This window comes from Pogoniulus pusillus, chromosome 6, assembly GCF_015220805.1.
Source record: "Pogoniulus pusillus isolate bPogPus1 chromosome 6, bPogPus1.pri, whole genome shotgun sequence".
NCBI classification, from domain to species: Eukaryota; Metazoa; Chordata; class Aves; order Piciformes; family Lybiidae; genus Pogoniulus; species Pogoniulus pusillus.
Window position 1 is genome coordinate 46558811 of NC_087269.1, and position 14807 is coordinate 46573617.

Genomic DNA, 14807 nt, shown 5'->3' on the forward strand with positions numbered 1-14807 from the left:
TAAGGTACAAACTATTCAGCCAAGCTGTCCAGAGATGAAACTAAAAACCTGACACTGGCAGACTCTCTGGGTTTAACAGAGCTTCTTCATTAATTATCTAGACATTGGCACTGCTACTGCGAACTCCCAACTATACAGAGCAAGAAAAATTCGTTTGGCCACAAGCATTTGGAAGTTTAAAAAAAAAAAGGGAGGGGGGGGAAACAAGCTGAGCTGCATTTCGCTGGATGCAGCATTTGTATGCTTATCTACAGGTTTTTAATGTCACTTTACAGTTAATAATTAGCCCTTCTCTGGCCTGCACAAAGAGTGCCACTGAGACAAAGAAAAACGTTAAGTGTGTTAGCTATACTTGCCACTGGTATAAATAGTCAAAGGGATGATTAATGAATGAGGGGAAGAATTAAACAGAGCAGTGAACAAAGACAAAGCCCGTTTGCTTGGCTGCCCACAAACCAAGACAAGCTGCATCCATAAAGAAACTACAGAAAGTGACAAACAAAAAATCAGCTTAATAGACAGCTCATGAAGACTTTATTTAACCCCACATTATGACAGCCTCAGAGCTTTATTAACACTCTGACATGTTAAGATGCCAGGGTCATATGAGGCTAAAACACACATTTGTTGGGGGTAAAGGTGGAGAAAAAAATGCACATTTTTGTGCCACAGAAAGAAAAACAGAGAAGGCCCAAATAACTTAAACAACACCCTTCAGTTCTCCTTTGCAGAGCATGCCAAAGCCGACATTTTTAAAGAGTTGTTTGGAGATGTCAAACAAAGCAGATGAAGTACTAACACAAGCAGCCCAGGAGAAGCACTTTGACAGGCCTTACCCTTCTCTTCAAATGGCTACCATTTTAGACAGATGCCTTCCAGACTGGAAAAAAAAAACCAAACTTGTGACAGCTTTTAAATTTAAAGCAAGTTATAACTGCCTTTTCTTCCCTTTAGATGAGCTCACGAATAATCCCATCTACTCTCCACAGGTTACTACAGACACCAGAGATCCTGTCTGACCAAATAGCCATCTATGACTTTTGAATGCTAATATACATCCTTGTTGCTTGGGTCATTTTCAGACTTTGGCATTAAATACATACTTTGAGTTACCTTGCCTTTTCTTGTTAGATAGACATGATTTTTTCCCTTAAATAGAAGAAGTACCTCTCACAAATAGTCTATTTCCCCTTCATCAGCTGCCCAACGCAATGGACAAATCTAATAAACCTCTGATAAAATTGGATATACAGCTAAGTACAGAAAATGTTAAAAACCAAAATATTTTTTCCTCTCAAATTATAATTAATATTCCTTTAAGCTTCCTGACCATGTTTTTTTTTAACCATACAATACTATTCTCTCACTCATTCTCCCCCTGCATAGGCTCTCTTTATAGGCTTCACTACTTGATCTTCTCACTATAATCTCTGTGAATATAATCTGGAGCATAAAGCCTTTCCATATATAACTCAAATTCTTCTCTCTACCACAATGTGACACATCCAAAACTGATACCATCATGACTGCCAAAGAAAGGCTCTTCCAATAAAAAGCTTGATAATCTGAAAAGAGAGCATGTTCAAAACCTAAGGTGAGAACATGAACAAAAACTATCCAACATTTTCTGCTGAAACATTTGTCTTTCGCTGCAAGAAAAAACTTGTCCAGGCTTCTACTTTCACCTCCATGAAATACATGCCACTTCTACAATATTTAAATTCTCTTCATTGACTACGTAATACCTCCTAAGTCACAAAGTAAAACTGTGCTTCAAATTCCATTCACAGGTAACTGCAACTCTGTTTTGAGAAGTGTCAATATCAGACGCATTTTCAACATGCAAGGCAGACTGCAGCTACTAGGGCAAGCTGCATGAAGAAATAAGTAACTTTTCCATTTTGAAGGACTCATTTTTACTCCCAAATGCTCATAATATTAGATCAAAGTAACACAAGAATATTACAAATTACACTTCTATACTATGCATTCAAGATAGTGCTTTTTAAATACTTTGTATTTAATATGTCAAGTAAGCAGAGAAGCATATGACATTGTTCTCTTCCCTCCCGTTAATACTGTCTTGCTTTGTGAGGAATCAACTATTTATTTACTCAAAAAAGCATCAACTAGTAACTGAATCTGCATTGGAGAGTCCAGATCATATGCAGGTATTATTGGGACCAGCTTATGCACTGCAATTATTTTTTTAAAGGGCATTCAAAGGAGACTTAAACAGAATTCACCCCCAGCATGCTCAAATTCTCTCACGTTTCAACACTGTTTTTAATGTTATTCCCTCTCTCTCTATTTGTAAAACCACATTTTAGACAGTGAAAATACTTATTTTCTTCATTACAGCGTATTTTATAAAATCATTCCAAGTCAAATCTCAAATTAAACTTGAGCAACAAAATGCTCTCGATTCCTTTGAAAGCCCTAGATACATAGCTCTACTGGTACCTATTTGAAGTCCAGTGTGTTATACAACAGAAACGTTGTAGAAGTTGCCTGAGCCTTCCAAGTTAGAGTTCATGTCCTGGTTCTGTCTGAATATTAAAGGTGAGTAGATCTGCTTTTAATGTATAATACCTTTCAGAAATAATTTCCTCTCTTACTTATTGCAATTTCTTTACAATTTTTTTACATGAAATTTGAAATGCATGGACAAGGGAAGTAAAAAAAAGAAGTTAAGTGCTCTGCATCTGTGCAAAGAGATGAGAGATAACTCAAGGAAGTGTTCTGCATCAGTTCTTACACATATTAACATACTGTTTTTATTTTAGGCATGCAGTAAAAGATGATGATCTGAGTTACAAAGAGGTATCAACATAAACAGTGAGAGCCATTTTTTCCTAGGGAACTGGCAGAAGGAAGGGAGTAAGTAATCTCCCAGCCTTCAAGTGCAATCTCTACAGGTATCTGCCACATACAATCGTACATCCACATCTATGTGCAGGCATTTTTAGTGCCTTGTCTTTCCGCAGCTGACAATAAACAAACTGTTGATCTCCTGTACTGTTCTATCACTCACAAAATCACAGAAGGTTGGGGCAGAGTAGACACATTAGGCGATCTAGTCCACATCTCTGCCAGAGGGTGAGATGTACTTAAGTGAATGATGACTGGAAAAGACTCTCTGGATTTCTCATGCTGTGACATAAGTATCATTCTCTCACAGCTGAAGATTTAAAAATTATAACTGTGACACACACTCTATGAGCAAACAAAATAAAGTGAAAACTTAAGACATTTATGACACACCTCCACTGTCAAGCATTCAAATCTCTGGAACAACCAAACCCTTTTCTTAGACATATATATTTATTCTTGTCAATCCAGGCATGCATATCACAAATAGAGACACAAGGGTAAAAGATCTTGTGAGAGAAGTCACTGTGTTCAGTGAAGGGAGTTATCTTAAAATCATAGAATTGTTTTGGTTGGAAAACATCTTTAAGATGATGGAGTCCAAACATTAACCTCACACAGCTAAGTCCACCACTAAATTCACTAAGCACCACATCTACACATCTTTTAAACACTCAAATACTTCCCTAGGCAGCCTGTTCCAGATTTTTTCAACCCTTTCTGTGAAGAATCTTTTTCCTAAGAGCCAAAATAACTCTCTCCAGACATAATTTGAGGCTGTTTCTTTTTGTCCTACCTTTCACTATTTGCTGCTTCCCACTCGTGCTGCTCCCTCAGTCCTACACACGTTTCTCCCCTTCCCCTGGGGGCTGGTCGCCCCAGATGTGTGAACTTCTGTAGTGAAAGGACGATATAGAAAACTGATGGGGAATGGAAGTGAGAAACAAGTTCTTGAAACCCACCAGACAAATAATGACAACATAGACTCTTATAGGGCCCAGATTAAATTTAAATCTGTCAAAGTCCAGTTAAAATATAAGATCTAAGCATTCATAGTAGCCTATTTATTAGAAAGGAGTGTAAGAATAGAGCACTTCTTCAAGTCCTTCAGCAAGGCTGAACTCTCATTTTCAAATCTCTTTTAAATTCAGTTATATATGCCAAGCAATTTAAACATGCAAAGGAAAACATATTTTGCAACGTTATTTATCAGTAGCTTATAAAATTATCTATCTCTCTATGCACAATTCTCATTCCACTTAGAATGTGCAATCCAATTTTTTTATCCTTTTGACTGGAAGGTTAAAACTGCTCTTCTTGCATGCTTCATAATATAGAGACAATGGAATTTGCAGAACTATAAAGTAGAATCTATAAAATAGAAACTAGAGAGACTGAATGTGAGAAAAAAATAATTACTATACAGAAATGCCATTACTTCCATGAAAGTGACCAGGCTAAATAATGCCACCTATGTTCAATTCATGTTTTCTTGCAAGAACAGAGAAAAACGCCTCTCTTGACCACTTAACAGGAAGCAGTAAACCCAATACATTTTTACTCAGATTAGCAAAAAAAAAAACCTAAAAAAAAAAAAACAGAAAAATGCTGTTTAAATGTTCCTTTAATGCATTCAGACTTCATTTTCCTCTTTTTTTTACCACTGCTACTAATAGACATGTAAAAGTGATAAGCCATTTGTCTCTAAAGTTGTGTGTTTAAAGATTTGTTTTATATATTGCATTACAAGTGTACTTATATAGTGTAATATATGTATGTAGTACATACATATAATGTATACATAATAAATATACATAGAATATACGTATTATAGAATCATAGAATCAACCAGGTTGGAAGAGACCGCCAAGATCATCCAATCTAACCTAGCACCCAGCCCTAGCCAGTCAACCAGATCATGGCACTAAGTGCCTCAGCCAGGCTTTTCTTCAACACCTCCAGGCCACCTCCCTGGGCAGCCCATTCCAAAGCCAATCACTCTCTCTGGCAACAACTTCCTCCTAACATCCAGCCTAGACTTCCCCTGGCACAACTTGAGACTGTGTCCCCTTGTTCTGTTGCTGGTTGCCTGGCAGAACAGACCAACCCCACCTGGCTACAGCCTCCCTTCAGGTAGTTGTAGACAGCAATGAGGTCCCCCCTGAGCCTCCTCTTCTCCAGGCTGCACACCCCCAGCTCCCTCAGCCTCTCCTCATAGGGTTTGTGTTCCAGGCCCCTCACCAACTGTGTCGCCCTTCTCTGGACAAGTTCCAACACCTCAACATCCCTCTTGAATTGAGGGGCCCAGAACTGGACACAGTATATGGTATATATATGTAATACATATATTATGTACATACATATATAGGTTTTTTCATTAGTTACAACGTGGCTAAAAACAGTGACATGTTTCATTAAGGATTAGTGCATTTTGTTCCTGTGATTTTTTGCTACTGGCTACTTCAAAATACATATTCTAACCTAGCAACTTTCATTTTTTAGGAATATTCTGTGGCCACAGGGCATTCATTGATGTTCTCAGCCTGGAACTTGAAACTACATTTCAAATTTTGTTGCATAGCAGAAAATAAATCTGAGTTCAGGTTCCAAGTTGCTGTGTTCACCATTTGCTCCAGAATTAGAAAGGAAAAAAGGAGTACAATTCCTCTCTTTCATAGAATCATAGAATCATAGAATCAACCAGGTTGGAAGAGACCTCCAAGATCATCCAGTCCAACCTATCACCCAGCCCTATCCAATCAACTAGACCATAGCACTAAGTGCCTCATCCAGTCTTTTCTTGAAGACCCCCAGGGACGGTGCCTCCACCACCTCCCTGTAACAGCCTCATCCTAGAGGATATGCTGCTCTTCTCAGCCTATAGTTACTCCTTACAACAACAACAGCAAAGGAACTTATTTTTGCAATAGCAATTCAAAACAAATCAGCTAAACTTCTGTAAAACTGAATATGACACTTTTCACACAACCACAGAATCTCAAGGAGATGGAAGTTACACATGAAAACTTCCTGTAAAGGATTAACACTTAAACCCTACATCAGCATTAATAGAAGAGCAATCTGTTGACTTACACCCATGCAAAGGTCTGATATCACCAATCCCAGCTTTCACTACAAGACCTATTACAATTTGTGTCCTCATTCTACATTTTCCTGACCTTGAGAGAAAGCATGCACAAAATAAGAAGAGTGAAGAAGCGTTAGACATCTGTTTCCACTTTATAGCAGCTTTACAGATGAGTAAAGACACTGGGCCAAAATGTGGTTCTATCACTTCTCTCCTCCAAAGAGCACTGTAAAGAAACTGCTATTACCTTTCTTCAGACAAAAATAAATAACTTCATACCTTCAACATTAAGGAAGACATGGAAATTAGAAGGATGATGTAAAACTGAGTGTTTAAAGACAATAGTTTAGAGGGGAAACTGGTGGAACAAGACTTGTTAGCAGAAGAGTTTGATAAAGGGAAAGTCAAAAAGGCCCTGTGATACTCAAACAGTAATTTCACCCTCCTTCCAGACTTTCTAGTAGGTAGCCATGGAAGTAATCTGGATTGGATTTGTTCTGGTTGTCCCTTCAATAGCAACCGTAGCTGCAGTAGCAAGTAGCACTCATGAAAGTCTTCATGAAGTGAAAAAGAACTATCTCTATATCAATCCTAAAGTAAAATAACCCTGTTCTTTTCCCCAAGAATGCACTTCTGATATGCAACAATTAATTCTGTGCCACTCTCACAGAGAGGTAAGGACTGTCCTAGACAGCAGGAAATTGCTCAGTGCTCAATCACAACATTTTGATTACCAGTCTAGTTCAACACAGCTACAATTTTGGCTTTTTCAGCATACTTAATTTGTTTTTAAGGGTTTTGTCTTGATTCAATCATTACTGTTATTTTTTCACTGAGATATTTACTACTCTGATTTCTTCATGTCAATCTGCAGGAAGCTGCAACATTTGAAAGAATGTAGCCACCTCTATTGGGCAACTCAGAGCAGTGTCTATTAACAATGATGAGCATGACTTCACAACCTACCATTTACACTGTCTCCAGTATTTTTGGACATCAGCTGAATACTCAAGAAGAATGCTGCATTCCTCTAGTACTGTCAGCTTTATCAGTATATAGTTCATCCAACAGCTTACCAAAAACAAATTAAGATCAGTAACAACTCCATTTGACATAACTTTAATACATGTGGCTGTTTGGACTGGAAAAGTATGAGAAATGCTGGGGAAATACACCACCTTTTATAACAATTATCTCATCATCAATACTTTTGCCAATCAACACATTGAACTTCAAATATATTTCCTGAGTGACTGCCAATCTTGTATCCACAGAAACCAGAAGACAATAAATAAACAAACACATAAATAATCCCAAGACTAGCTCATTCAGTGTGATGACTAAAACATTTAAGGTACTGCTGTAAATTAAATGTGTTGTTCCATTTTGATATATTTGGAATGTGTTATGTTCTGGGTCAATAATATGTATATAACCTTCTCCCCCTTTGAGATATTATTTAGGCACAATATTAAAATGACAGGAAAATAAAGATGTAGTCTCTTAGGAACATCTGATCTAGTTCATCAAAATTATAGTTTGAGAATTATTTTCACTTCAAAACAGCTTTGTTCTTGTTAAGGAGAGGAGAGCAGTTTAAAAGCATTTCTACTCATTTACAAATACTGTAATGACTTTAATTGAATGTATTTATAGCAAGTTTTTTCTTAGATATATTTAAAGTTTGAAGACATTGAAATTTCATATAATTTTGTGACAAAGAAATATTACATCTTTGTCTCTTTTCGATGTTTGCAGGTTGAGATGAACAAACCAAGCTAAAGGGCATTGTGAAGATAAGTTTCCATGACATTTGCTATAACTCTTTTATATTACAATCTGGCTATTTTATATGTAGCATTCAGAGCGAAATATATATACATAAAAAAATGATGTAAAGCTGAAATTATTTCCTTGATCACACTTGTTTTAAACACCATGCCACTAAATAGCTAAAAAGTCTCAAAACTGAATGCATAAAGCATATAAAAAGCTACAAGCCTACTTACATAAATTCTTAAGATTAAAGTAATAACTTCTAAAAAAAGGTGGGAGAAAACATACTACAATAAATCTGTTTGTAATGGTATTTGGGTTCCAGCAACTGCTTTCATTGTTCTCAAGTGGCTTACATATAAAACAATACATTTGACATATGATTTCAATCCCTTACGGAAAACTGTTCTATCTACAAGCAGCCCGTCAAACAGAAAAACAAACCCAAAAGTAGTAGCTCAGCATAGGAAGAAGCAAAATACTTAAAACAAAGTAAGGGCACCTTTGTCTTAAAGTCCATTTCAGACACCTACGAGGATCAGTTTTCCACAAAGAAAGATCTCTGAAACACCATTCACAGAAGCTGGATGAGAACATGTGCTATTATCACAGTATCACAGTATCAACAAGGTTGGAAGAGACCTCATAGATCATCAAGTCCAACCCTTTACCACAATTCTCAGGGCTAGACCATGGCACCAAGTGCCATGTCCAATCTTGCCTTGAACAGCCCCAGGGACAGCAACTCCACCACCTCCCCGGGCAGCCCATTCCAGTGTCCAATGACTCTCTCAGTGAAGAACTTTCTCCTCACCTCGAGCCTAAACTTCCCCTGATGTAGCTTGAGGCTGTGTCCTCTCGTGCTGGTGCTGGCTACCTGAGAAGAGAGCAACCTCCTGCTGGCCACAACCACCCCTCAGGTAGTTGTAGACAACAACAATAATAGCTGTAAGCGTGGAATTATCTGGCAAGGAATACTAGCTTCCTTAGAAGCAAGAATACTGCCCACATGAAGGATTGCTGCATAGTAGGATGAAAGAGCAAGAAATTAAACAAAGGTACTATTTTCATAGCTTAGCAGCTATAACCCTAGCAATTAGACAAGATTTACACAAAGGCAGTTGACCATTTTTGATTTTTTGTAATGATTGCTACTGATCTGTCCTACATAACAGCACCAGTGCCATTTCTATTACGCAAAGACACCATTATTCATTCACATTAGAGCAACACATACATGCTTTACTCAAGGTCAGACACTGCCAGTGCTGATCTCTGCAATCACAGAACAGCATGCAGGCCTTGCACTGAACAACATACAATCTAACTTGACAAGACAGACAAAAAAAATACATCATAAACCACAGATAAAAGTATCTTGTTCAAGGTCATATAGCAGGTTGATGGCAGAGGGAGCAACGTTTCTCCACATTGAAATCTCTTGCCCCCACTGACTGGAAACTGATGTCTCTTTAAACTGCCTTTGTAACATATATTTTTGTATCTCAAAGCAGTAATATATGAAATTCTTTTTCATATTGATCAGTATATGATAGTTCTATGATTTTCAGCACTTTCCCTCCCCAAACATGACTCTAATGTGCTTAGACACTGCATTACAGATTGAAAGAAACTTACCCCATATACATCAAACCAAAAAACGTCACATACAGGTATTGCTCTGGTTCTATTCTGAAGATAATAAATCCTGATGGGAAGCTGGATTCACAAACTGAGGCTCATATTGACCACATTTGTGAGCTTTTTCTCATCTTGAAAAGCAAAGCAAGCTTACAAGAGAAACAATGTCTATATCCAGAACACTCTTTGTTACACCATCTAATTCTTTAAATGCTGAGCTACAGACCAGGAGCTTCTACAGTAAACTGATCTCAAGGTGCCTCATAATCCTATTCAATCCAGACACGCTGAAACACAGTGTCAGAAAAAATGTACACATAAATCAGATACTTCTTAGAAAACTGGAAAACACCTTGATGTGTCTGGGCAGTTGCCTCTAAAAATAGTAAGACAACAACAGAAGACAAGAGGAGCACCTGAAAATATGGCTGCACAAACTAAACTTACCAGTATACCTGCCCTGGACATCATATTCAGTGGGACTGTATAGTATAGGGCTAAAACTTTCAATATTCTAAAACACTATATCTATCATTCAACAGAGATTGCTTTTGAGTTAATCTTTCCTTTAATCCCTCTGAATAATTATGTGGGCTCAGGAGAGTACAAATATTTAAAGCCATACATGCTAGAATGAATATGACTTGTAGACAACTTCAGCACAACTTTCCAAGCCAAGGCAGATTAATACCCCCAGGCTTATTCTGGTGCCAGCTTAGTAGATACTGGAGAGGTAGTATACTATCTTATCTGGTGTCAGTTGAATCTGCTGGTGAGTAATACCATGACAGCATCCTGCCAGATTTAATACAAAAGCGCTGGCTGGCTGGACATCTCCTGGGGCTTGAAGTTCAGATCGTAACATGAGAGGCTTCCTGTTCCTGTTTTGGGGTGTTGGTCTTTTCTGCTGGACTGGCTGCAGGTTGTGGGAGTTTTTTTTTGAGGGATGGGGGAATGGAAGGGTGCTTATTGCTGACTCTGCTGCTGGTGCTGACTTTGCTGTAGTTTTCTGCAAAATCAGCAAAGGTAATTGTACATTGTAACATCCCATTAAGCCCCTTAGCCTAGTCCAGAGCTTTTGCTGTGCTACTTTTCCTCCTGAATGTAAGGGTTGGGGAAGTGGTGGGGAAGGAGAGTGGACTGTGAAAACAGGAGAAATTTCATTATTATATTAAATTAGAAATTTAAAGAACTCATAAGATATTTTTGCTTCTCAATCTGAGTCACTTGAATGACACTAAATACCAGGTGCTTTGGAAATTCATTCTTTGCACACTGTGTCAAGTCCTCTTCCTCCCTCTCAATTAGTTGTTAAACCTGAAAAGACTAGAATAGCAGGCTTATCTGAAAGTATCAAATAAAGATTGAGGTTGAAAGTGTTTCAAGAGCCTCAAAGAAATATATATAATATTTTATCCCCTCCAAAAGATTAAAAAAATATTATTCTTGGTTTGATTACAATTCAAGGTCCAAGTTCAAATTTGGTTTCTATGTTACTATAAGATTCACCTATCTGAGATGCATTCTAAAAAAAAATGTATGAATGTGACAATAAAAACATCCAATTTCTGTAATGGTTCTAAATCAAAGCATCTTAAGAAGACTCCCTTGTCTAAATTATCGGTCTCTGTCAGTGGTGGTTCGCAGCATGCCTTGCAAGGACCGATTAAAACAGAAGGTCAGAGGAAACATCAGTGCTCCAGAAACTACTGTAGATAGCAGCGTAATTAAAATCTAACTCTAGACCACTCCATACTTTCTATATCAGGATCTTTCCAGCATGGAATGGTCAGCCCAGCAAACCCAAGCAACCACAGAGAAAGTGGTGGAGATATCTGATGAGCCAGCAAATAGATAGTCATCAATGTTATCAACTCATGATATATAATGGAACCCCAACACAAACACCTGCCTGCCTTTCTTTTTTTCCCTCTTCTTTACTTTTCTTTTTTTCCCTTTTCCCTTTCAATGTGCATGTTGTCCTGTCTTTTGTTCTGGCAGAGATAAGATGTATAAATTATGAGTGGTTGACAAAGTATACTCCAGTGCCTGAGGCAGCTCATCAATCATTTTTCACATGTCGACAGGTAATTGATGCGAGCCCTGCAGGCGCATCTCCATCAGGTAAAAGGAGGAAGGAATTAAATCTGCTGTCAGGGTTTGAGCAGATGATCTGTATTTAACATTCTTTTTAATTTAGAAGTTGTTTATTTCAAACTGTATTTGGCTGCTCTATTTCCCTCCCATTCTTTCTCCATCATCTCCTCTTCTCCCAAGACTTCACAGAGTGGTGGTTAACTATTTGTACTCAGGTTTCCACTGGGCTGGCCACATGGGAAAAAAAAACTTTTCAGCAGGTTGAGGGTGTTCCAGCGCTGGACAGCAAGAGACCACCCAAAGACTGTTTAGGAGCAGCTGAGAAACTTTCTTTCTACTTCACTGAAGCTTAACATCAAAGACACTGCTTGTCAGGCAATTATCTGTCAAGTGAGTTAGGTTCTGACCAATCTAGGCCACTAAATACACAGATTTCTTTTCTTTATTCCATTTAACTACATCTCTCAACCTGTTTATATTTTTGGTCTTTAAACAGAGCATTTTAAAATTGAAATCTCAAGGCAGGGGCAGAGAAGGGGGGAAAACGAAATTGTACAGGACCTGGCTAGGATGGAGCTAATTTTCTTCACAGCAGCTTGCATACTGCTGTGTTCAACTAAAACAGTGCTGACAACACATGAATGTTTTAGCCATTGCTGAACAGTGTTTGCTCAGCGTCAAGTCATTTCCTGTTTCTCACTCTGCCACCACAGTGAATAGAATATGTGCTCACAAGGGGCTGGGAGGAGACACAGCCAGACATATGACCCAAAATAATTAAGAAGATATTCCATGCATATAGCAACAGCAGCAATTCAACAGCAAGAAGATGGGTTTGGGTATGTTAGCTATCTTTTCCTTAGGAGCTAGCTGGATATTGGCCTACCCATGTCAGGCTGTGAATGACTACATCACTGATTTTGTTTTTTCTGTCATAGGTTTCCATCATGGTGTCTCCCTTTTTGCAGTTAAGCACACTCATCAGTTCTTTGTAGTCTGTGGTAGCCACTACTCCTGAAATCCACTGAAAGATCTAAACCTTTTAAGTTCTTGATGATATGGAATCCTGCACAGACACTATGCCTAATGCAATTATGCATTCTACTTAGATTCAAGAAAAGCCTTTGCACCACAGCTGAGATGCTTTCTCTGACAAGATGCTGAACACTAGAATTGAATCACAGTGCTACTGAAGGATGACTTAGCACCCATTGCTCCATTGTGGATGAAGGAAAAACCCAGAAACAGTGTGGCCAGCAGGAGCACAGAAGTGATTTCTCACCTACAGTCAGCACTGGTGAGGCTGTGCCTTGAATACTGCATGCAGTTTTAGGCCCCTCACTACACAAAAGAAATTGAGGTGCTGGAGCAAATACAAGGAAGAGCAACAAGGCTAGTGAAGAGTCGAGGGAACAAGTCTTATGAGGAGCAGCTGAGGGAACTGGCATTTAGTCTGAAGAAAAGGAGGACCAGGACAGAATCACTCTCTACGGCTACCTGAAATGAGGTTGTAGCGAGCTGGATGTCGGTCTCTTCTCTGAAGTAACAAGTGACCGGACAAAAGAATGGCCTCAGATTGCACCAGGAGAGAGTTAAGTTGGTTATTAAGAAAAATTCTTCACAGAAAGAGTTGTAAAGCACAAGAGCAGGCTGCACAAGGAAATGGCTGAGTCATAGTTCCCGCAGGCATTAGAAGACGTGCTGATGTGATACCTTGTGGCATGGTTTAGTGGTGGATTTAGCTGTGCTGGGTTAATGGTTGGACTCGATGATCTTAAAGGTCTTTTCCAATCAAAACAATTCTATGATTCTATGATTCATTATATTCTATATGTGCCCAGTCTGGGCTGGAAATAGTCAGTGCAAATCCAAGCAAATAGTGCTTGACAGGTTCATCAGTACTGACACAGAAGGGTTTCCTCCACCTGTTACTCAATATTGCCAAGTTAAAGGCCCTTTAAATCCTTGGCTTACTAGCACAACGCTACAGACACAATATGGATGGACTGCGGGGGGAGAAAAGCTTCTATTTCATTTGTCAGTGGAAACAGAAAGGCAAAATGCCTAGTCCAAACTCCAATGGTCTCAATTAGTTTCAAACTCAATCTTAGTGAGGTTCAGAGAAAATAGATTATATACCAGCTATCAAAAAGCAACAGTGATAGTGATTTACAGAATCAAGTAGCATTTAAAACACCCCTGGAACAATCTGAGCAGCAGAAAGAAAGTAGAAGGCAGAGATTTTACAGTGACTTCCATTCTGAAGTGCTCCAAGAAAAGCATTGTGGAGGAGAAATTTTCTTGTCCATCATCATGGAGAACAAAAGAGTAAAAACATGTGAAAAATCTAATTATGAAAGTATGATATCAAGCACTAAAAAGAGGGTAGGGGGAAAATCCTGGAAAGATCAGATCTCCTGAAAGAACTGAAAAAAGCAATTCATTGGGAAAATCAACTACATCTACCAATTCCTAAAAGGATTATTTGAAGCAGAACAAATGAAAAAGGGTAAGTGTTTGGAAAAGTATTTAGGACAAAGAAATGCATATGAATTGTTCGATGTTTTAAGGGAAAAAAAATGCAAATCTTTATAATAATTCCAGTAAGGATATCACAAATATAATAATAATTAATAATAATAAGTAATCAAAGACCATGAGAAATATAATTAAAGCCGCTGTTGTTAGTTGCCTATCTAAAATGTCACTAAAACATCTAAAATAGCAAAGAAATACATGTTTTGTTTCTCTTAATTTTATGATGCTTCTCCTGACAGATGAATTAAAATCTGCAGATAAAAAAAACTAAGAATTGTAAAGCAGAAATGTTCTTCCATGACTATTATATACATTTTTAACTGGTAGGATATCTCAAGAGCTTCCTCCTTTGTTGAGGAACATTCACATTTTCTATAAATTGGCCATGATTAAAGAAAAACTAAACTTCCAAAGCAGCCCTTCAAAAGAGGACCCATTTTCACTTCTGTTTATTCTGACAATTGGTTTTTTTTTAATAAATATGATAAATTCACTTAATAGTTTATCTAAAACATTAAGTTACTTCAAACAATGCATTTAGTTATGATTCTGGATTCACTGAAACATTTGCAAAACTTCAAACAGCATTTCATCTCTGTAGTTGCAGTAGTACAGAACTGCTGTAAGTGAAACATCTCTTTTCACTCATCAGACAAGAGCAGAATATCTTGCTTCTAAAAGAAGGAACAACCAGACAATACTATTCAATAACTATAGTAACAACTCAGCCACAACAGGCATGCATTTATTCTCCAAAGAAAATGTGTGCTTCCTATATTAAAGGAGAAAGAACTGA

General features: G+C 37.9%; 1 protein-coding gene across 19 annotated transcripts in view; it reads right to left on the reverse strand.

The window, feature by feature from the left end:
• Positions 1-14807, reverse strand: part of LRMDA (leucine rich melanocyte differentiation associated) — a 684296-nt gene that overhangs the window by 200323 nt on the left and 469166 nt on the right. The window contains exon 6 of one of the 19 annotated variants that reach the window (XM_064145523.1): positions 574-880. The exons of the other annotated variants lie outside the window; for them this stretch is intronic. Within the exon in view, the coding sequence (XP_064001593.1) occupies positions 845-880 (36 nt within the window). The 3' untranslated portion in view covers positions 574-844. Of the gene's footprint in view, positions 1-573; positions 881-14807 lie in introns of those variants that run through there. 19 annotated transcript variants of the gene reach the window in all.